This window comes from Eschrichtius robustus, chromosome 5, assembly GCF_028021215.1.
Source record: "Eschrichtius robustus isolate mEscRob2 chromosome 5, mEscRob2.pri, whole genome shotgun sequence".
Lineage (NCBI taxonomy): Eukaryota > Metazoa > Chordata > Mammalia > Artiodactyla > Eschrichtiidae > Eschrichtius > Eschrichtius robustus.
The window spans coordinates 67,059,481-67,083,284 of NC_090828.1; the positions used below are offsets into that span (position 1 = coordinate 67,059,481).

At 35.3% G+C, this 23,804-nt stretch overlaps 1 protein-coding gene and 1 non-coding gene across 9 annotated transcripts in view; one reads left to right on the forward strand and one right to left on the reverse strand.

The window, feature by feature from the left end:
- SCN2A (sodium voltage-gated channel alpha subunit 2) overlaps positions 1-23,804 on the reverse strand; it is a 95,791-nt gene that overhangs the window by 22,535 nt on the left and 49,452 nt on the right. For all 8 annotated transcript variants that reach the window (XM_068544973.1, XM_068544972.1, XM_068544971.1 and 5 more), the window contains 2 exons: positions 17,800-18,279; positions 7,962-8,082 (listed from right to left, as the gene is read on the reverse strand). In XM_068544973.1, the coding sequence (XP_068401074.1) occupies positions 7,962-8,082; positions 17,800-18,279 (601 nt within the window). The remainder of the gene's footprint in view (positions 1-7,961; positions 8,083-17,799; positions 18,280-23,804) is intronic.
- On the forward strand, positions 530-635 carry LOC137765573 (U6 spliceosomal RNA). Its single transcript, XR_011074219.1, has one exon. It is a non-coding gene; the product is annotated as a U6 spliceosomal RNA (small nuclear RNA).

The following is a 23,804-nucleotide window of genomic DNA, read 5'->3' on the forward strand; positions in this document are numbered from 1 at the left end:
ATGGTATAATATAAACATTTCCCTTTTTGTTACAAGTAAATAGAATTTTGAAAGGTTTCACATGCTTCTCTAAATAAGATTACCAGACATAACCAAAATTTATATAAAGATTCCACTATTACTGAATATCTTTTTTGTATTTTATTTAATTTATTTTTTTATACAGCAGGTTGTTATTAGTTATCCATTTTGTACATATTAGTGTATATATGTCAATCCCAGTCTCCCAATTCATCACACCACCTATTATTGAATATTTATGTTTCTTTAACTCTAGCTATTATCAGCAATAATGTAATAGACACCTTTGCAGTCTACTATATCAAAGGCTTGTCAACAAATATTTATTGAATAACTGTTTATTCAAGGAATTATATTGGACAAATTATAAAACTAGAATGTGTAAAACACAGCCTTGCTCTAAAAAGAGTGTGTATTTTGAGTAGGGGAGATTTGCCCACAGATATTACAGTTGTAGAAAGCAAAAGAGGTACTGTGAGAGTTTACCAGCAGATTAATTTCTAATACTGCGCTCACTTTGGCAGCACATATAAAACACTGGAATGATACAGAGAAGATTAGCATGGCCCCTGCACAAGGATGACAGGCAAATTCATGAAGCATTCCATATTTTTTACAAGGGAATCCCCATAAGGTTAACAGCTGATCTTTCAGCAGAAACTCTGCAAGCCAGAAGGGAGTGGCAGGAAATATTGAAAGTGAAGAAAGGGAAAAACCTACAACCAAGATTATTCTACCCAGCAAGGATATCATTCAGATTCGACAGAGAAATTAAAACCGTTAGAGACAAGCAAAAGCTAACAGAATTCAGCACCACCAAACCAGCTTTACAACAAATGCTAAAGAAACTTCTCTAGGCAGGAAACACAAGAGAAGGAACAGACCTACAATAACAAACCCAAAACAATTAAGAAAATGGTAATAGGAACATACATATCGATAACTACCTTAAATGTAAATGGATTAAATGCTCCAACCAAAAGACAAAGACTGGCTGAATGGATACAAAAACAAAACCTGTATATCTGCTGTCTACAAGAGACCCACTTCAGACCTAGGGACACATACAGACTGAAAGTGAGGGCATGGAAAAAGATATTTGATGCAAATGGAAATCAAAAGAAAGCTGGAGTAGCAATTCTCATATCAGACAAAATAGACTTTAAAATAAAGACAATTACAAGAGACAAAAAAGGACACTACATAATGATCAAGGGATCAATCCAAGAAGAAGATACAAAAATTGTAAATATTTATGCACCCAACATAGGACAACCTCAATACATAAGGCAAATGCTAACAGCCATAAAAGGGGAGATCGACAGTAACACAATAATAGTAAGGGACTTTAACACCCCTCTTTCACCAATGGACAGATCATGAAAAATGAAAATAAATACGGAAACACAAGCTTTAAATGATATATTAAACAAGATGGACTTAATTGATATTTGTAGGACATTCCATCAAAAATCAACAGAATACACTTTCTTCTCAAGTGCTCATGGAACATTCTCCAGGATAGATCATATCTTGGGTCACAAATCAAGCCTTGGTAAATTTAAGAAAATTGAAATCTTATCAAGTACCTTTTCCGACCACAACACTTTGAGACTAGATATCAGTCACCGGAAAAAATCTGTAAAAAATACAAACACATGGAGGCTAAACAATATGCTACTAAATAACCAAGAGATCACTGAAGAAATCAAGGAGGAAATTAAAAAATATCTAGAAACAAATCACAATGAAAACACGATGACCCAAAACCTATGGGATGCAGCAAAAGAAGTTCTAAGAGGAAAGTTTATAGCAATACGATCTTACCTCAAGAAACAAGAAAACTCTCGAATAAACAACCTAACCTTACACCTAAAGCAATTAGAGAAAGAAGAAAAGAAAAACCCCAGAGTTAGCGAAGGAAAGAAATCATAAAGATCAGATCAGAAATAAATGAAAAAGAAATGAAGGAAACGATAGCAAAGATCAATAAAACTCAAGGATGGTTCTTTGAGAAGAAAAACAAAATCGATAAACCATTAGCCAGAATCATCAAGAATAAAAGGGAGAAGACTCAATAGAATTAGAAATGAAAAAGAAGAAGTAACAACTGACACTGCAGAAATACAAAGGATCATGAGAGATTACTACAAGCAACTATATGCCAATAAAATGGACAACCTGGAAGAAACGGACAAATTCTTAGAAAAGCACAACATTCCGAGACTGAACCAGGAAGAAGCAGAAAATATAAACAGACCAATCACAAGCACTGAAATTGAAACTGTGATTTAAAAACTTCCAGCAAACAAAAACCCAGGACCAGATGGATTCACAGGCGAATTCTATCAAACATTAAGAGAAGAGCTAACACCTATCCTTCTCAAACTCTTCCAAAATATAGCAGAGGGAGGAACACTCCCAAACACATTCTACAAGGCCACCATCACCCTGATACCGAAACCAGACAAAGATGTCACAGAAAAAGAAAACTACAGGCCAATATCACTGGTGAATATAGATGCAAAAATCCTCAACAAAATACTAGCCAAAAGACTCCAACAGCACATTAAAAGGATCATACACCATGATCAAGTGGAGTTTATCCCAGGAATGCAAGGATTCTTCAAAATACACAAATCAATCAATGTGATAAACCATATTAACGAATTGAAGGAGAAAAACCATATGATCATCTCAATAGATGCAGAAAAAGCTTTTGACAAAATTCAACACCCATTTATGATAAAAACCCTCCAGAAAGTAGGCATAGAGGGAACTCACCACAACATAATAAAGGCCATATATGACAAACCCACAGCCAACATCGTTCTCAATGGTGAAAAACTGAAAGCATTTCCACTGAGATCAGGAGCAAGACAAGGTTGCCCACTCTCACCACTGTTATTCAACATAGTTTTGGAAGTTTTCAAACAGCAATCAGAGAAGAAAATGAAATAAAAGGAATCCAAAGCGGAAAAGAAGAAGTAAAACTGTCACTGTTTGCAGATGACATGATCCTATACATAGAGAATCCTAAACATGCTACCAGAAAACTACTAGAGCTAATCAATGAATTTGCTAAAGTAGCAGGATACAAAATTAATGCACAGAAATCTCTTGCATTCCTATACACTAATGACAAAAAATCTGAAAGAGAAATTATGGAAACACTCCCATTTACCATGCAACAGAAAGAATAAAATACCTAGGAATAAACCTACCTAAGGAGACAAAAGACCTGTATGCAGGAAACTATAAGACACTGATGAAAGAAATTAAAGATGATACAAACAGATGGAGAGATATACCATGTTCCTGGATTGGAAGAATCAACATTGTGAAAATGACTATACTACCCAAAGCAATCTACAGATTCAACGCAATCCCTATCAAACTACCACTGGCATTTTTCACAGAACTAGAACAAATAGTTTCACAATTTGTATGGAAAAACAAAAGACCCCAAATAGCAAAAGCAATCTTATGAAAGAAAAACAGAGCTGGAGAAATCAGGCTCCCCGACTTCAAACTATACTACAAAGCTACAATAATCAAGACAGTATGGTACTGGCACAAAACCAGAAATATAGATAAATGGAACAGGATAGAAAGCCCAGAAATTAACCCATGCACATATGGCCACCTTACCTTTGATAAAGGAGGCAAGAATATACAATGGAGAAAAGACAGCCTCTTCAATAAGTGGTGCTGGGAAAAGTGGACAGCTACATGTAAAAGAATGAAATTAGAACACTCCCTAACACCATGTGCAAAAATAAACTCAAAATAGATTAAAGGCCTAAATGTAAGGCCAGACACTGTAAAACTCTTAGAGGAAAACATAGGCAGAACACTCTATGACATAAATCACAGCAAGATCCTTTTTGACCCAGCTCCTAGAGAAATGGAAATAAAAACAAAAATAAACAACTGGGACTTAATGAAACTTAAAAGCTTTTGCACAGCAAAGGAAACCATAAACAAGACAAAAAGACAACCCTCAGAATGGGAGAAAATATTTGCAAATGAAGCAACTGACAAAGGATTAATCTCCAAAATTTACAAGCACCTCATGCAGCTCAATATCAAAAAAACAAATAATCCAATCCAAAAATGGGCAGAAGACCTAAACAGACATTTCTCCAAAGAAGATTTACAGATTGTCAACAGACACATGAAAGGATGCTCAACATCACTAATCATTAGAGAAATGCAAATCAAAACTTCAATAAGGTATCACCTCACACTGGTCAGAATGACCATCATCAAAAAATCTACAAACAATAAATTCTGGAGAGGGTATGGAGAAAAGGGAACCCTCCTGCACTGTTGGTAGGAATGTAAATTGATACAGCCACTATGGAGAACAGTATGGAGGGTCCTTAAAGAACTAAAAATAGAACTACCATACGACCCAGCAATCCCACTACTGGGCATATACCCTGAGAAAACCATAATTCAAAAAGAGTCATGTAGCACAATGTTCATTGCAGCTCTATTTACAATAGCCAGGATATGGAAGCAACCTAAGTGTCCATCGACAGATGAATGGGTAAAGAAGATGTGGCACATATATACAATGGAATATTACTCAGCCATAAAAAGAAATGAAATGGAGTTATTTGTAGTGAGGTGGATGGACCTAGAATCTGTCATACACAGTGAAGTAACTCAGAAAGAGAAAAACAAATACTGTACTGTAACACATATATATAGAATCTAAAAAAAAAAAAAAGGTACTGAAGAACTTAGAGGCAGGACAGGAATAAAGACGCATATGTAGAGAACGGACTTGAGGACACGGGGAGGGGAAAGGGTAAGCTGGGATGAAGTAAGAGAGTGGCATGCACATATATACACTACCAAATGTAAAACAGACAGCTAGTGGGGAGCAGATGCATAGCGCAGGGAGATCAGCTCAGTGTTTTGTGACCACCTAGAGGGGTGGGATTGGGAGGGAGATGCAAGAGGGAGGAGATATGGGGATATATGTATACGTATAGCTGATTCACTTTGTTATACAGCAGAAGTTAACACACCATTGTAAAACAGTTATACTCCAATAAAGATGTTAAAAAATTTTTTTCTAATACTGAGCTTTACAGAAAAAGTGGATTTGGGGCTAGACTTTGAAGGATGTGTAAGAATCAGGTCTAGTATATGGAGCAGTAAAGGAATGCAGAAAAAGTGATATTAATAAACCTTGGTGATGGAAAAGTCTAGAAATTGTATGAAGCTGAGAATTGGGAGTCAAGACTAGAAAAGACACTCTAAAGCCAATCTCAAAAGGACCCGAATGATTCAGTTAGAGAACTTAGATTTTATGTGCTATCTAATGGGGAAATCATTGAAGGATTTATTTGGGAGTTATGGAGATTTACCTGATAAGAATACTGATTTAGAATGATCTTTACCTGCACAAGGCATTGGATGACTAGAAGAGAGAAGATGGAAAAGGAGTCCAGAGTCTATGAGATTCAATCAACTTAACATTAAAGAAAGTGAAAGCAAGGGTAATGCTAGTGATAGTGGTCAGGAATCAAAAGATACTGCTGAGTTGACAGGACCTGGCAGCACACAGTATATGGGGGCGCTGGGGTGTGAGACAGGAGTCATGACATAGAGTTTTAACCACGACAGAGAGCTCTTGTTCAGTGAACAGAAAAATGGAAACCTCATTCTGAAGGAGCTTAATATTTTAATGCATAAATATTTAACAGATGCTACTTTATAATGTCAGCCAGATCATATCCTTTGTTTCATGAATATTTAATGAAGTCCTCTTAAATGTTATTTGTTTCTCAAGAAAGAAAGAAATAGCATTGCATTTCTTGTTTCTTTAAGGCAAGATCTTTTTCACATTTCTTGACTCCCAAAGGATTAAGAAGAATTACATGCCCTGAAAATATTTGTTGTAATGAATTAAATGGAACTGGATTTAAGGGTTTTTTTTTCCCCTAAAGAGGATATGGGATGAAAAAACACTGTTTAACATAAAAAGACCAACATTAGTGGGAAGGATAAATGCCAAATTTGGGATACTGATTCACTTCTGAGAGGAAAGCAAGGGAATGGGATACTGAAAGGGTACAAAAGGGGCCAAATCTGTATCTGTTTTATTCTAAAATAAAGAGTCTGAAGCAAACATGACAAAAATATTCAAATTGTTAAAGTTGGTTGGTGGGTGTCTATGTATTATTTCTGTTTTCTGTAATGTTATGTTGGTGACACTTCATACTTAAATGCTTTTTTTTAACTTCACAAAAGACAAATGTTGATATTACCATAAATATTATTATGCATATAGTGTGACCCTGAAAATAAGCTAATTGTCTGGGAAGGAGTAATAACTAATACAACAGAAATTATTTTTGTGATATACCACCTAAATGTTTCGTAAAGTCATAATTTTTTTCATAATCAACGTCACTGAAACGTGTGCAGAATTTTGGAGGAAATAGTGAAGAAAAGTGGCTTCCCTCATAACTTATGCTGAACAAATAGCTCTTCCTCTGAAATAATTTAAAAATTGACAATTAATATATAAATATTTGTTTTCTCCAATGCATTTAAGTCCAAAAGCAATAGGTGTATGTAACATAATCATCTGCAAAAGCCTTGAATCTATTGATATCAATTTTGATTTCTAACATTTGTATAATCACATATTTTTAAAGTTAGCTTAAGTCTAAATTAAAACAGCTTTAACGTTCTTAAATGAAATGAAAATGAATGAAACACTTTTAGAATTAGTTGTAATTAAATAACATTACTACAGTCATTATTATTAAAATAAACTTTTGTTTAAGCAATTACTATTGAATTTGGGTCTAAGACATAGTATGAATTGTTAAATAGCTGTTAACTAAAAAAATGAGTTAAGAATGAAGTGATTCCTAGGACTTCAGAGAAAAAGTTCTGTACCTACAATAGTGATTTATATAAGAAATATAAGGAATTTCATACTCTGTAATATTGCACTAATTTTTTACGCCTCTTTGTATGTAGCGCATTCCCACATTGAATCTGGATTGGCGACTCTGCTTTGGTGAACAGGACAGAAGCAAACCTGACGTAAGTGGAGGATTAAGTGCTTGGCATTTAGGCTTCCTCTCCTGCTCCTTTGCTTTCGCTATGAGAACAAGCCTGGGCCAGTGTGTGGATGGAGCTGAGTCAGGCAGCAGTCTCATCTAAGACCTCAGCCGTATGACTAATCCTAACCAAGATCAGCAAAACCACCTAGCCAGCCATGGGCTTGTGAGCAAAAATATACGTTTTTTTTGTTATATGATAAGAAGTTTCGGGTGGTTTGATACACAACATTATTGTTCAAGAGATAACTGATGCATGCCTCAAATAACATAATTTTAGTTTTCTTCACAAAATCCTCTTAGTATTACTCTAATGGCATGGATCCCTGTATTATATAACTCAGTATATTTTGGCATTTCATTATCTACAATCTAGTATCATTCAGAGCTAATAAAAAATATTTGACCTTGACAGATACAGGTAATTGTTATTCATGGACAGTTTGAAATGTACATTAACCAATTCATACCCATTATGACCTAACAAAACAGTAAACAATAAATTACTTCTTTGATTTAAAATTTTTTTCTTTTTTTTTAAAAGCTAAAGAGAGAGATGTATGATTTGGCTTTCTCTCCTATCAAAGATTCTAGAAGGCCACCAAAAAACCCAGATGGTTAACAGCATTTCTTAAAGTTGAACAGGATTCACAAAAATAGAATATCTGATTACATAAATCTTACCTTTTCAAAAATCATCTTTGTTTTGATATAGAAAAAGTAGTGAACAGACAAGTAAAGGAACAGTTGTTGGATAGATATGGACGATTAGAGCGAGCCCGGGAGGGAGAGAATAGACGGCTAGATCAGAGAAGTCTAATGAGTGTACACACATTGTTTCCTCACCTTCTGTAAAACAGGCTTCAGGTTCCAGAGATTCTTCAGGTTCAACCTCAGGTTGTTCTCCCTCAGCGGGAGCTCCTATGTCAACAGTGCTGCCTTCAGATGAACTAGTTGCATTTAGCTTCTGAAAATCAATTCCACAGAAAAGCTTTTAAAATATTTTCTTTAATCTACAATATAAAAATTTCAAAGGCGTGCCCTTAAGTCTTCTGTATTCATTTCCTTGATCTGTAATTTAAGAATATCTTAAACATAATGCCAGTCCGCTTTAGTAGAGGTGGGGGGTCACAAGATTAGATACAGCCCACAGAATTTTTTCCTTTAAAAATATCGTGCTAACAACTTAAATAATTTTTGATTAAGCTCCTGTATAGAGAGAGATTCTGAAATAAAATCATGCAGAGAGCTTACGTAAGCTGCCAGAGTAGTACTGTGGTCTGTGACCTTGCTTTTGTAAATTAGTTTGCAAATGGTCTAGTTTGTTTTATTCTAAAATTGTGACCCAACCAACAAAAGCTGTATGAGTGTATTTTCATGTCAAATGCAGAAAAGAGTTGATCAAATGCACATAAACAGCAACAGTCTAAATTTACCCACTTTTCATTGACATGAAAACATATACCACTTGTTGTTATTAAATATATTCTATAGTTTTCTAATTCTGAAAAGAGCAGCACATTGTTAGCTTTATAGCAAGAGCTGATATTTTGCATTCTCTTTGGCCAATGCACTCCTGTGTTTCATTGTGCATTTGGAAACTACTTGTTACTCTGGCACTCTTACCTCTCCAGTTAATAAAGGCAGAAATGAATCTTTGGTTGTTGCTTTGTTTTCCTTTAGGTTAAATCAAATACCACCAAAAGAAAAATATAATAGAAAGAAGTTGTTTTAAATCTTGAAATACAACAAACTTTAGCCAGGTCAGGTCGTTCATGGGATCAGTATAAATGAAGGGATCCAGTCTTTAACCTGGTCTTAAAATGCTGCAGGAATGACACAGGGCCAGGTATGAGTGCCACATGGAATCAGAGTAGTTTGGGCCACAGCATTCTCGGACCTGTTACAATGTTATTACCATTAGTGCATAACATTAGGAAATGGCTGAGCTGATAGGAGCTACTTTATAAAGGGGATGAGGTAAGCATATGATAAAATGCACATTGAAATATGTTGAACCCACTCTAAAATAGATGGTGTAGTCAGTACTGGAAACATTATATTTGGGCTAAGGATTCTATGGATTTCTGGAGGAAGCTGGTTCCTTTATTTCCTGAAAATAATTTTCTTTATATAAAATATTTCCTTGGCATAGTGGTGCTGATAAAGTAAAAATATTTATATAAGCTATAGGTAAGATTGAAAATGTTTTTGTGTGTGTAATTTAACAATACCAATGATAGAAGCATAAATATTATATGTCTCCTCAATTAGAACTTGTTCAGGATTATTTTTAAATCTAACCAAACTACTTAAATCAAGGATTATATATCATAAGGTGCCTGAAGTTTGTTGATTTCTTTTTCTACTCACCAAGTATATCACAATACTAGACAGATACTCAATTATAATATTTTTACTGTTAAAATTTGAATATATTTTGTTTTAAAATGAAATATTATATGATTTTTTCTAATTTCCTGTCCTTCATCTTTTGATTAGACTCTTTCTTTGATAAGTGTAGCTGTGTTTATAAACATGTAATTGACTAAGAAATGGCTAAATTATCCTATCAATCCCATCCATCTGATTCACATAAAGCTGTTACATATTAGGGACCTGAAAATACTGATCTTATCATTTACTGGATATTGAAACATGACATAGGTAATCAGAATAAGTGAAGCTTGGTCATATATAATCTAACTACAAACAGCCCACAATAACAAATGGAAAACATTCCTTTTAGGAAAAAGGATAACACTGCAATTACAGATTGGGGGATGGCCTGGGGGTAAATGAGAATCCATATTCAGGGCGCTTCACATTGGCAAATGACTGCATCAGAGCCTGCATCAGTGCTGGCTATACTGCACGTCAGGTACTCAACAAATTTTTTTTTAAAAAATGAATGAATGAATGAACTTCTTCATAACAGAATGAAGGCTAGTCCTTGATAGCGATTGGGAGAAGTCACCAGACAACATATTCCAGGGAATCTTGGTTCAAAAGTTTCTAGAGGATCTCTGTAACATCAACTACAATGCCTTTCATTTAGTGCAATGCCTTAGTACTGACATAGAATTAATAGATATCTTTTTAATTGAAGCCAAACATTTATATATTTAAAGGTCAAATCATTACTTTTTCAAAAGTACAACATAAAAGTATTCTGCTTTTCTAGAAGATGTATCTCACCAGACAATCTTTCGAAGCAAAGATCATGCTTTTGCCATGTCTGCATCCCTAGGACCCATCACAATGTTTGTGTTTAATAGATGTTCATTGGGTAAATGAATGAATGACCAATGCATGCACTATTTTATTTTACCAACTACTTCTAACACCTGCTATCTAATACTTACTTTTACATTCAAGGGAATACATATAATATTCTCATATAAGTACAGAGAAACACAAATCCTTCAAGATTCTAAATTTTGTAGGTAATGACCAACAACCCTTAGAATTTGAAGTGCTGTCTCAACATCAGGCTTCCAATTAACCAGACCTATGATGAAACTATGAAATAAACTGTACTTTAACTCTGGAGTCAGGAAAACTAAGACTGACTCATTTTGACAATGTTTTTCCTGTTTCTACTCTATGCACACGGATCTACAATCCCAGCAAAGAATGGAACCTCTCTAAGGAAAGGCAATATCTCATCCTTCTCCATCTTCTCCCTGATGTGGAACAGCACAGGATCTACCTGTCACATTTATTACTTGAATAACTTTATTTGGTTTACAAGTAAAAAATCTAGGGTACACATTAATCCTCAACACCAGCCAATCCAGTGTCTAGTTAGAGAAGGAAATGTGGCTTTAATCATCTTGTCAAAAGTCATACTGAGTCAGTAGCTGGACTCTAGGTCTTCTGTACCCCACTTTGCTAGGATTCCCTAGAGAATTTCTTTAATGATCCATAAGTTAAGCCAATCTTTATCAATTTAAAACATTTAGTAGATGTGATATGTAATTAAACATCGTAGGTTCAAGATAGTGTTGGGATACTGTTTTTTTTTTTTTTTTTCTTTTTTTGGGATACTGTTGATTCCCATGTTTCATGATCATGAACTTAGTATTGCTTTCTTATATTCATATCTTTATATGTATTAATGTAGAGTGAAGCTAAATATATGTTGGGATATTTTATAAACAAAAGTTTACTTTAAACAATAAGCCTGAGATATAGGCAAGAAATTCTGATTTATAAAATCTTTCTTGATAACATCAATTCAATGACTTTCTTAAAATCACATAAGAGGCAAATATCATAATATCATAAAATATGTTGATGAAAACAGTTAAAATGTATAAAGAGCCAATAAAAGCCAAAGGAATCAAATTAAGAATATAAAACTCCTCAGCCTCAGATAAGGTCATAATTATGATTAATTCTAACTACAGTGCAAATTCACCAATTAGAATTATCAAATACACATCATTTTATGGAATTATTAGTACTCATATACTTAAAAGAAGAATTTTCAAATAAAGATTATTTGTAAATTCTCCAATCTAGGCACCATTCACTGTAAAATGCCACATGCGTAAGAGACCAATATATTAACTACTTAGAAATAGAACCGTTTTTTTTATTTTCAAGTTCCATTCTTCCCTTTGGTAAAATTTAGATGTTTAGGTTCCTTTTTTATTATTTGTGCTTATTTGCTGGAAGACAAGTGGACTGAATGATGTTGTTAGAACAGCCCTTCCTTACTCAGCCTTTAAGAAAATATGGATGTTCCCTCAATGTCAGGATAGTCAAGAGATCAAACAGGAATAACAAACTGTTATTTGCTATGCTTGGCATTGACAATCATTTATTTTCAGATGAAAATATTAGCTGAACTTTTTTTTTAGCGAAAACTTCATGTTACAGGGCTCTTACTATTGAAAATCTGCTGGATTCCTCTAAGTGCTGGGGAATTATAATCATAGGAGTTAAACAGCGCAGAATCATATTTTGCTTAATGATGTAATAAATAAATTTCAAGACACACAGTATTTCACTTCGCATTTTTAAACACTATACTTCTAACTTTTACTTTCCAAACTATTGTTAAACATTTACATGCCAAACTCATAGTCCTTCTTTCAGAAAGTAAAAGTATTTTTGAAAATAATTAATCACAACAGAAAAAGGGAGGGAAAACAGCACTTCTTGTTAAGTTTTTGAAAGGCACACTTTTTTTTTCTCATTATGAAGTTAAGATATATTTTTGAGAAAATGTAATTAGTAAATATTGTATATATTTTGGGGAAAATGTATACTCTAAACTTAGTCAATAAAAGAAATTGGAATTATTTTTAAAAAGAGATAATTCAAATATAGATTAAATCAAATATTCCATATCTAACTATTTTGGTCACCACAAATGGCAATCTTTTGTTCCACATGGATCCTAATCTGTACTTAAAGAACTCTAGGTCATTTTACATGAAAAATCTTAACAGCGAAACAATGAAAGTGATGGTTATGCTTACTTTGGGATAGGCCTAAGGCCAAAGTGATACATTAATACTAGAAAGGAACTGCTCTTCTTAATAAGGAAGAAAGTAAAATCAAAACTATCATTATCATCGTACTACATTATCAGATAATCATTTTTGTCTTTATAATAGATACATTATAAAATTCTATAATCCATAAATAGCAGGGTCTTAAATATTTCTTGGGATGGCAAAAGTAACCCTTATGTCGTGCTGACCTACCCCTCAGCATATTACCAGTGCCCCAAAGACACATGTTTGGCCAATTTTGTTCTTACATTAAGGGTATTTAGAGCTTTTTTTATCCTTTAATCACTATCCCACTGGAAAACTTTCCCTTGAAGACTACACATTCTCCAGTATAAAATTATAGATGGGTTTCTATTGAAACCACTCTACCACTGCTTACCCAAACCATCTCTACACATCCTTCTCTCCCTTCCTACCCCTTGTGTTGGAATTCAGTATACTGCTCTTTTAGGGAGCAGACAATGTTTTCTGGCCAGAGACATATTCAAGGAAATTGGAAAGTGTAATAGTGTGAGGGTGAGAATAAATGAAGTCATTTGCATCAGTTCTACTTAGTTTGTGTTCCACCACACTTACTCCAGCTAAATCTCTTAAATACTGGTAGACGACATTCCTGATTGTCACTTTCCCTCATATACCTCTCTACACAGGAACTTGGAAAATGATACTCAGAGAATAAGAAAACTAACTTACCTCTTTCTAAGAAACTGGGAAAAACAAGCCATTATCCTAAGGAGTCAAATCTCACACTTTTCTGAAGAAGTAATATACAATAGGAAAAAATAATTCTCTCTAGTCCCTGTGTATATGTTTTTAGTATGTATCTGTGTTTAGTTGTGAGCATTTTTTACCTTGGGTCTCACTTTATATGACCAATGACATTGGTTTCATTCCTCCAATATATAAGGCATTATCTTTCATGAATGTAGAGTGCCAGTGACTGAATATTTTGTTCCAAGATACAAAAGAATGTTCCCAAAATGGTATGATTATCGCTCCTTCCAAAGAGGCAAATATGCTTATGTTAGGGTTGTTTTACAATTTTAATGGTAGAAGGAGAGGAAACTGCATCTAAGTGACAAAGCATTTAATTAACATTTCTTGAAAATAATTAAACTGGGTCGAGCAATTTGGTTAACATATTTTAGCACAAAACTGTGATTTCAACATCAGGAAATGAAAGGTCCTCCAAATGGAGCCCATAGAAAGGTGTTACATTCACTGCCTTAGTTGCGTGACTAGGAGGTCCCTTCATTTAACAAACACGAAAGGAGCAAAAGCTCACACTGATTCTCTTCCTATATGAATTTGCAGTGCATGATATATTTAAATAATATTCTTCAAGAGAAAGTTTCCCAGCAGGTCTGGATGAAATAAAGGAGAGACAAAAACACCAAGTACAGAGGAGCAACACGATGAAGAAAGTGGATTCCAGATCTCTTTTCAGAATGAATATACCACCTATAACACTGCTCTCCTTCTTTCCTTCCTTCCTTTCTTTTGGTGTAGAAAATGTATTTCCTTTTCTTTCATTCTCAAGAGTTTTAGGGGTAAATATCAACAGATTCTCCAAGGGAATTGTATTCTAAATACAAAGTACTTTTGGTAAAGTGCTAAATAGACATTTTCTCTGAAATGAAGCAGATAAAAATTGTACCCATGCTGGTAGCAGCCAAAACATAACATTCCAATTCATTTACATTCTAATCACATTAAAACATCCTTTAGGAAGTTTGCACATGAATAAGGGATTGCTTTAATTTGCAGATTACCCTTCAGAAAAATTTAATATGACACTGAACAAAAAAATACCAACAAAGTACACTCATTGGGGCTTTATTTATTTAAGAAAAGGGCAGGGGAGAGAAAGCTTTCTGCAAGAGTTTTTCAAAGAGTATCTTATATTTCTCCTTTTGGACCCTTAGCACGTTCAAAACTCTGTAATGTTAAACGGTAATTAAATAATCCATAAAGGCATGCACTTTTACTTTTCACTGAATGTAATTTCTATAAAAATCTATGTAAGAAAATTAGCAGCTAACTCATTTTTTAAAAAAAGTTAGGGTTGCCAGACTTGCCTGACCATGCTTTATGACTCAGCATAAAAGCGGCTGTGCATGTTTTTATTTTACTGCCAATGGACGGGCAAGGAATGTAGCTGAGTAACATGCAGGCCAGTCAAAATTCATTTAGAAACTAATTATATTTATATATGTACAACTTGCTTAGGTAACCTGGGTAAAAGTGGTGGCACGAGCCTCTGGCTGGTTAAAAAACACCAGCGCTGCATTCTTGATGGCTCCAGCTTGATTTTACCCCTGTGAGAAGTAAGAACGGTAAGCAGTGAAGGTCACCATATTGCACTAGTAAATTTCACTTTGAAAAATAATCATTGCGGCTTCAACATGATTAAAACTCTATAAGAAAAATCAATCATTCAAAATCACAAAGTATGAAAGGAATTACATTATATATAGTCAAAATAACGAGTTAAAACATATAATTAAGATATGAATTTAAAATAATATACTCTAGAGAATCTACAGAAAGCTGTCAAAGAATCACACAAATTTGGCAAAGATGAAATAGAAGAGGATTTAGTTCAAACACCTAAACAACCTCTGGGTCCACTTGGTTAGTCTGCCCTATAAAAAGGAATTCATTAGGCATTCCAAAAATTAAAAGGTGCTCCATTTTTTTCCTTTAATTTTTCAAATCATTTAGAAAAGAATGTCAATTAGCCTTATTCCATTTATTAATACTCCACATGTGATATTTAACAGCACAATCCAAACCTACCAGTTAAGGAAATGACCAGACAAAACTTGAAGGCAGAACACTAAAAAGATATCTGAGGTGGGAATATTTGCAATTCTTGAATAATTATGTCAGTTCTCTTTTGTTTTCTAGTGTAGAGTTACAAGGTAAAATACCAAAAAGTTAAAACGTGCACATAGTCTCTTCCTAGACTATTGCTCTAGTCCTTCATTTGTTTATGAGCTTATATTTAGGAAATTTGATATAAAGCCATAATTAAAAATTTCACCAAATAATAAATTTTAGCACACAAGTAACAATCACTATGATGGGAAAGTATTGAAAGGAGTCTACAGCTAAAGCAATACAATAATTCTGTCTACTTTCAACTGGCAGATCAGTTCTCTGCCTCCAATTCCAAAGTATTGACTTCACATATATTACTTTGGAGTACCTAACTCAAACAGAAAACAGATGAAAAAGCTTAATGGTAACAAGAGAAACTGGGAAGAGAGTTTGGATTTTTCCTTCTCTAAGCCCCACCTTAACTAGATAATTCTCTAATGTCAAACACAATGGTTTGAGATGAGGCAAAATACATGCTCCTTTGGAGAAGTCTGAGGCTTTAAAATTTCTGAAAATTAAGAAGACTGGATGATGAGTTAACCATACCTCAAAAGATACTCAGCCAGAAGTTTAAATTGACTGATGGCTTCAACATTTTATTCTCCATAATTCATTCTTAGTTAATATATTTTTTACTAGATAAAAATAAAAATTGACTTCTGTACTGTAAGGGAGATATTTGCTATTAGGTATAATGTCAAAATAATGAGAGGGGAATATATATTAAAATTTAATGACCGAATTCTATCTTCCAAATGCTGACTTTAGTTTCTAGTAATATACAATGCCAGAAGTTAGTCCCCACCCTTTCAGCATAGCGCAATCAAATACGCTTATCCAACATTTTATTAACTAGATCTTAAGATATTAGTCAGTTTTAAAATAATGATCTTATTAGTGAACAATTGAGTTCAACTAATTACAGCAATTATTTGTCCCAGGCTATAAGGTTTAAAATTTTCCCCTTTAATCTCATCTGTTATTTTGTGAAACTTGTAGCTATGGCCTTGTTACCTATATGCTAATTTTAGTACCTATATTTAAACTTTCTCTGAATTTCACGTTTAACATCTACTTCTACGTAATCACTGAATTAGCAATACTACCTATCTTACAAACAAGAAAAACGGAAATAGCGTCTTCTTCAGTCATCTTATAGAATAAATATAGTAATACTGATTGAAATATCTAAGGTTCCTTTCTTAGAAATATATTTTTGCTCATAATTTTATTAACTGATCCCTAATTTTTGTGACTTTGTTGCACTACTTAAAGTGTACCCTTCAGCATCTCAAACTCCCCCAAATCATCTTTCTTAGAATGAGAATAATAATAGAGGTCTTTTTGTTCCCTGCCAATCACTTCAAATGACAAAAAAGAATGAATCTTTGTCTTTCGTTGTTATTTTTATTTGTTTATGCAAGCTTTAATCGTTGGGAATTCTGTCTTCATTTTTGTGTAGTTAAACATTAAGGTTTTAATTCCTTCTTCTCTTTATTCCCCACTCTGTGCTTATTAAGCTATAAACAAACCAAGAACATATCCTGGTATTTATACTCTTCTAGTAAATCAAAGAATTCTTTAAACTACCAAGACTCTTAACTGTAGTTGGTAAATTTAGAATTTTACATTCTATAATGTATCAAGGCTTTTTGTTTGTTTAGAGAGCATGTACTGGGTTCAGTAAGGTTAAAAACATTTTCAACCTGATTCTTCATCACAACCTTCACTTCCTTTAAAAAAATTATTTACTTCAGGAAACATGAAACTATATGTAAATATCAAGCCAATATCCCAATCATACTTCCATTAATAAATATGCCTGTGAAAACTAAATAAGGTCACAGTTTATAAATTATTCCATAAGAGCCAAGAATGTAGCAAAATGAGAATTGGAACTGCCCTCTCACCAAGTATTGTTCTAGTACATACAAAAAAACCACCATTGTGGGAGAATTATAAGGAAGAAAGTGTATAAATTGAGGCACTGTTCACAAATCAAAAATTATTTAAAATCCTCAAAAATTCATATTAATCTGAATATTCATATTATCAATAATTCAAAATGGTGAATATTTGAAAAAATGAGTCAACATATCATTTGTCTAGTTATAGATTAAGGTACTGTCAATTTATCTATCACCAATTTTGCCATAGAAATTGTGTCAACAGATATTTCCTATTTTCTTACAGAAAGAAAATATAATTTTTAAAAGTCTGATAGTTTAAAGCATACATAACACCAAAATAACTTCTGACGTAGAAATTCCTACCTCTTTGCTTTCCTCCATATCTGACTCGCTGCTGAATTCTTCAGTATTTAAATTTTCAAAGTCAGATTCTCCGACAGCAATTGGTACAGTCACAGTGAGGCTGGGGTTGTTTATAAAGGACATGTAATCACTTTCATCCACAACGTATTTTTCTACACTGCTGCCTATGCCACTGGTAGTTCCATTTCCATCTTTGAGATAATTGAGGTCTTTGCCTATTTCTATGGTGGTATGGTTGGAAATACAGCTGTCTTTTTTGTTATTTAGATCTTCAAGAGGTTTAATTTCATCTAAAGCTTTCTGCTTTCTAACAAAGGCTTTCTGAATAAATTCACGTATTTTTCTTTTAACATAATCAATTCCTTTCTGCATCCTTCCCACAGCAACCTGGAGATTATTCATTTCATTATCATCATCAGTGGCGGCAAGATTGTCAGAACTGAATGAACTCAAGAGTAAGGCCAGGAAGAGGTTCAGAACCTAAAACACAATAGGAAAACTGGTGATCAAAACATTCCGTTGTTTCTATTGCTCCGAACTACAAATTTTCCAAAACTGTTCTTACACCTCACTTTTTGCTGATAGGTATTCTTTCTAGTTTATGGTAAACTATCCTGGGAAAAAAAAAAAGGTGAATGAAATAAATACCTGGCCAATATAAAATAATGATATTAACACGAATTCCTTTTTAGTCATTGCAAAATTACTGAAACCACTGTTGCATAAAACTTCTATATTAAGTTCAATTCCAAATTTAAAATTTTAGCTATCTAGATAACTATACAGTGAAAAAGAAAAAAACCTTTTATTGGGATGTTAAGTATTTTCCCCATGTAACTTGGGTTTTCCAGGACACTGATAATTTATTATAGTTTTATTCCTGAAGCCAAAGATGATTCCAATATATTTAAATACGATTTTATTTTTATGTGTTTGTACCAACTTTTGCACTTTAGATAACTTGTCGACTTAAAAATATATATATACCTACTGCTAGATCAAAGTTCCCAGTTTTTGGTTCAGAAAATAATGGCCACTAGACTTATACAGTGGTTGGAAATACTATAAAGAAATGGTTAGAGACCACTAATTAGTCTATAACTTGGGTCTCCAAAAATAGGACCCACTGATATGAGTGAGTGAAAAGATTAGTGACCATAACCCCACCGTGCACACTCAAAAAGAGGTAATTTACTAAGGGACAGAGTACTCCCATGGGCACAAGACCAAGCAATATAATTTTTTTCAGAATTTGATTGATAATGTTCATGAGTCCCTGACTATTCAAGCATACAGAACGAAAAAGAAGGATATGGCCCTGAAGGGATCCAAAGACTAAAAGTAAATAGTACAGAAGAGGAATCCTAGGAAAAATTTTAAGTAAAACTCCAATGAAAAGGATGCTGCATTCTTGCTATATTCCTATCTTTCCAATAAGCTAATGAGGCTCAGAGTTCCTTTGTCTAACCAGTACGAGTTAGTCTAACCAATTGTGGTAAGAAAGGCACAAACCTATAAGACCCAACAAGGACTGCACATAATTCTGTGAGTCTATATTGACATCTTTCAATTGCTATACCATGTCTGCTAGTATTCATACTAAGACCTGCTCCTTCACATCAGAAATTTACCAATAAAGTTATATTTTATTGTGATTTGCCTTGAATTTACTTTTTGGATGAAAAAACAGATGCAAGAGAAAAAAATTAAATGCTACATTTGGGTTTTATCCATTATAAAACTGAATTTTGGTACCATAATTTTTTTCTAGATTTGATTTCCTAAGGTTTATTAATGAACTTTTCTATTAGGAACTTTTTCTTGGCAAATATCAATCAGCCTTCCCAGAGTGAGATCCAACTTATAGTTCCTCTTCAAAGCATTGGAACAGGTATCTATTTGTGTCATTTACTGTTATATCTATATGGCCTGCTCCCCTTTCTCGTTAGGATTATAATGTTGGGTAAGAATCCAGTTTCTGTCAATTTTCCCAGTGCTAAGCTTACAAGATTGTTGTAAGGATCCAATTAGAAAATCCACGTGGCTCTCACAAAGCTACTGGCACATGGTAAACCCTTGAGAAAGTTTAGCTGTTACCATCACTGTTATTAATACTATGATACCACCTACCCTCTGTTATACTATCTTTCAATTTATCTTTTTTTCTTGGAAATGTTTGTGTGAGCCAAGCTGAACTCTTTTTCTAGGGCTCCTTTGTTACCACAGGGGATTGATCTGCATTAACAACTGGCCAAGGTGTTGGTTGTGATCAAAGGCAATTTAAGGGAATACAGTTCAACTAGCTTACTCAGGGACTGAAACCTGGAAACCTGTCTCACACGTGGTCATGGGCAGACCTGATAGCTCATTGAGTGAAAATGACTCACACGTCCCCCCAGTCTCTTGGAATAATAATTTCCATTTGGGGTTCAGGAGTGGAATGTATTGCACGTATCAATACTGTCTCCATCCTGATTATTATTATTATTATTATTATTTTTTGGCTGCAACGCGGGCACGCAGGATCTTAGTTCCCGACCAGGGATCGTGCTCCCTGCAGTGGAAATGTGGAGTCCTAACCACTGGACCGCCAGGGAAGTCCCTCCATCCTGATTCTTCTTCTTTTTTTTTTTTTTTTTTTTTTAATTTATTTATTTATTTATGGCTGTGTTGGGTCTTCGTTTCTGTGCGAGGGCTTTCTCTAGTTGCGGCGAGCGGGGGCCGCTCTTCATCGCGGTGCGCGGGCCTCTCACCGTCGCGGCCTCTCCCGTTGCGGAGCACGGGCTCCAGACGCGCAGGCGCAGTAGTTGTGGCTCGCGGGCCGAGTCGCTCCGCGGCACGTGGGATCTTCCCAGACCAGGGCTCGAACCCGTATCCCCCGCATCGGCAGGCAGATTCTCAACCACTGCGCCACCAGGGAAGCCCCCATCCTGATTCTTAATTGGTGAGAAGAACCCAAAACTTTCACATCCCTCCTGTGTGCTAATGCTCCACCTTCTCTTAGACATAGACGAGACTGCGGTGGCTACTTCTAGAAGTGGTAATCTTCAAAAAATCGTACTTTCCTTCTGCAGCACTTGCCTTGAACCTATAAAAGGATTTCTGGCCATAGTGTTAGCAAACCAAGAATAATAGCCTGGGGAAAAGCAGTCTGTGGCCAAACCTCTGTCTTGTCTGTGGACTAGGCAGTGGTTACTCACACTTCTCGTGGTGGAGCACCATACAGAAGTTTACATGTGTTAACAGGAGGTTATGTCAGCTTGTCTTTGGGGGACATGACCCTTTCTGGTGAGGATGAGAAGGAAGGATTGTAGGAGGCACTGCATCAGTTTCAGTCAGTCTTATTTAAGCAAATGTGATATGAACACATTTCCTTAATAGTGGTAAACATGACAGATACTATTACTACCTTAGTTACTCCAGAAAAAATATCCAAGATATCACAAAAGGAGGAATATTTTTTAACTTATAGTAAAACAAAAAAAAAGGGAGATTCTTTAATTTTTTAAATAATGTACAGAATTTAGGGCTTCCCTGGTGGCACAGTGGTTGAGAATCCACCTGCCAATGCAGGGAACACGGGTTTGAGTCCTGGTCTGGTAAGATCCCACATGCCGCAGAGCAACTAAGCCCGTGCGCCACAACTACTAAGCCTGCGCTCTAGAGCTTGCAAGCCACAACTACTGAGCCCACGTGCCACAATTACTGAAGCCCGCGTGCCTAGAGCCCATGCTCCGCAACAAGAGAAGCCACCGCAATGAGAAGCCCGCGCACCGCAACGAAGAGTAGCCCCGGCTCGCCGCAACTAGAGAAAGCCCGCGCACAGCAACAAAGACCCAATGCACCCAAAAAAAAAAAAAAATTTTTTTTAATGTACAGAATTTAAATTTATGCCAATAGATGGAAATTATTATTTTATAGGCTATATCTTTTTTTTTTTTTTTTAATTCATTTATTTATTTATTTTTGGCTGTGTTGGGTCTTCGTTTCTGTGCGAGGGCTTTCTCTAGTTGCGGCGAGCGGGGGCCGCTCTTCATCGCCGTGCGCGGGCCTCTCACTGTCGCGGCCTCTCTTGTTGTGGAGCACATGCTCCAGACGCGCAGGCTCAGTAGTTGTGGCTCATGGGCCCAGTTGCTCTGCGGCATGTGGGATCTTCCCAGACCAGGGCTCGAACCCGTGTCCCCTGCATTGGCAGGCAGATTCTCAACCACTGCGCCACCAGGGAAGCCCTATGGGCTGTATCTTTTTATGCATATACAGCCATCCAAATTAATATTAAATGTCATCCATAGGTATGGATACTTCCTGAAATTCTCTTTTCAACTTGAATCCTCCGTACAGTTAGAGAGATGTGTCTTATTTCAGTAAACTAATAGATGACATGTGATATGTTGAGTTTCCTTCTCTTTAAATTCACTCTGTGTTTTCTGGCTACATGAATTCTACCAAAATCCCACTTGCTCATTGTCACTTTCCTGATAAAAAGCCATCTGTAGCTCTGAATTGCCTACAGAAAAACTCCAATTTTGTTATGCAAAGTCAGCCTTTTCATAAATTAAACTCTACACAGTTTGGCCCCAAACTTACTTTCTACTACTCCCACTATGAATTCCCTGTTGCTTGTGTCTGATCTGCTCACTCATTGTTGTCATAAAGGGTTCTGTTCTCTGCCTTTTATTCTTTTCTTCCAGTGTATGCCAAATATATAAATGAAATCAAGTCAAATCTAAAATCAAACCTATGACCTTTTCTTTGTTTCTTTTCTATTAACCCTATGACCATTTCTTTCTGTTCTATGAAATATTGCGCTTTTCTGAAAGCAAGCAAGTTGTATTTGGAATTGTGGTGGCTTTAAAGTAAATCTACAGGGGAATTCCCTGGCAGTCCAGTGGTTAGGACTCCACACTTCCATTGCAGGGGACACGGGTTTGATCCCTGGTTGGGGAACTAAGATCCTGCATGCCACGCAGCATGGCCACACACACACACACACACACACACACACACACACAATATATATATATATATATATTTATGTATATAAATTATTTGATACTCTTCCCTTCAAAAGTGAAAGCCTAATCCCTTTTTCTTAAGTGTGAGTTCTTTTTAGTGACTAGCTTCTAATGAATACAATATGGCAGAAGTGACAGTATGTGACTCCAAGATTAGAACATAAAGAGGGCTTTCTCCTTGCCCTTTGTTTTGTGTCACCTGCTCTGGGAGAAGCCAGTTGCCATGTCATGAAATAATCAACAATCCTACTGTGAGATACATGTGGAGAAAAACTGAAGCCTTCTACCAACAGCCAACAAAGAGGAATTGGGACCTCCTGCCAATAGCCATGAGAGTGAGCCTTCTTAGAAGTTGATCCTCCAGTCTTAGTCAAGATAACTGAGTTCCCTGCCAACATCTTGACAGCAACCTTATGACAGACCCAGAGCCAGAAGCACCCAGATAAGGTGCCCCCAAATTTCAGACCCACAGAAACTATGAAATAATTAATAAATGTTTATTGTTTTAGGCCACTGTTCATATTTCTGGATTGTACACTGTTCATGTTTGTTGTTATTTTAAGAAGAGGTCAGAATTACCTAAGCTAATACTGAGGAGGTTGAAATCTTGGGATAAATAGAAATAAATGATAGTCTTTTGCTTTTTTTCCTCCCTCCCTTTTCTTTTCCTCTGGGGAATTGGAAGTTACTTTGATGTGAAAGGAAATGAAGTCTATAAATTGCATACTTTAAAATATTGGTTATGACTATACCACTGGACTGGGGCCTAATCAAGCACCTTAGTATAATAACTTTATATTTAAAGTATAAGAGCCTGATCCCTCTTAGAGAATCTACTGTCCTTTCTTCCCCAACCACTGGGTCCACTGCTCCCTGGCTTGGGACAGTCTACCTCTCTTCTTACCGAGCTAAATCTTACATCTCAGTAAAGATATTTCAGGTCTGAACTCCTTGACAAAGCCTTGCCTGATCATCCTTGCCACTGTAAAG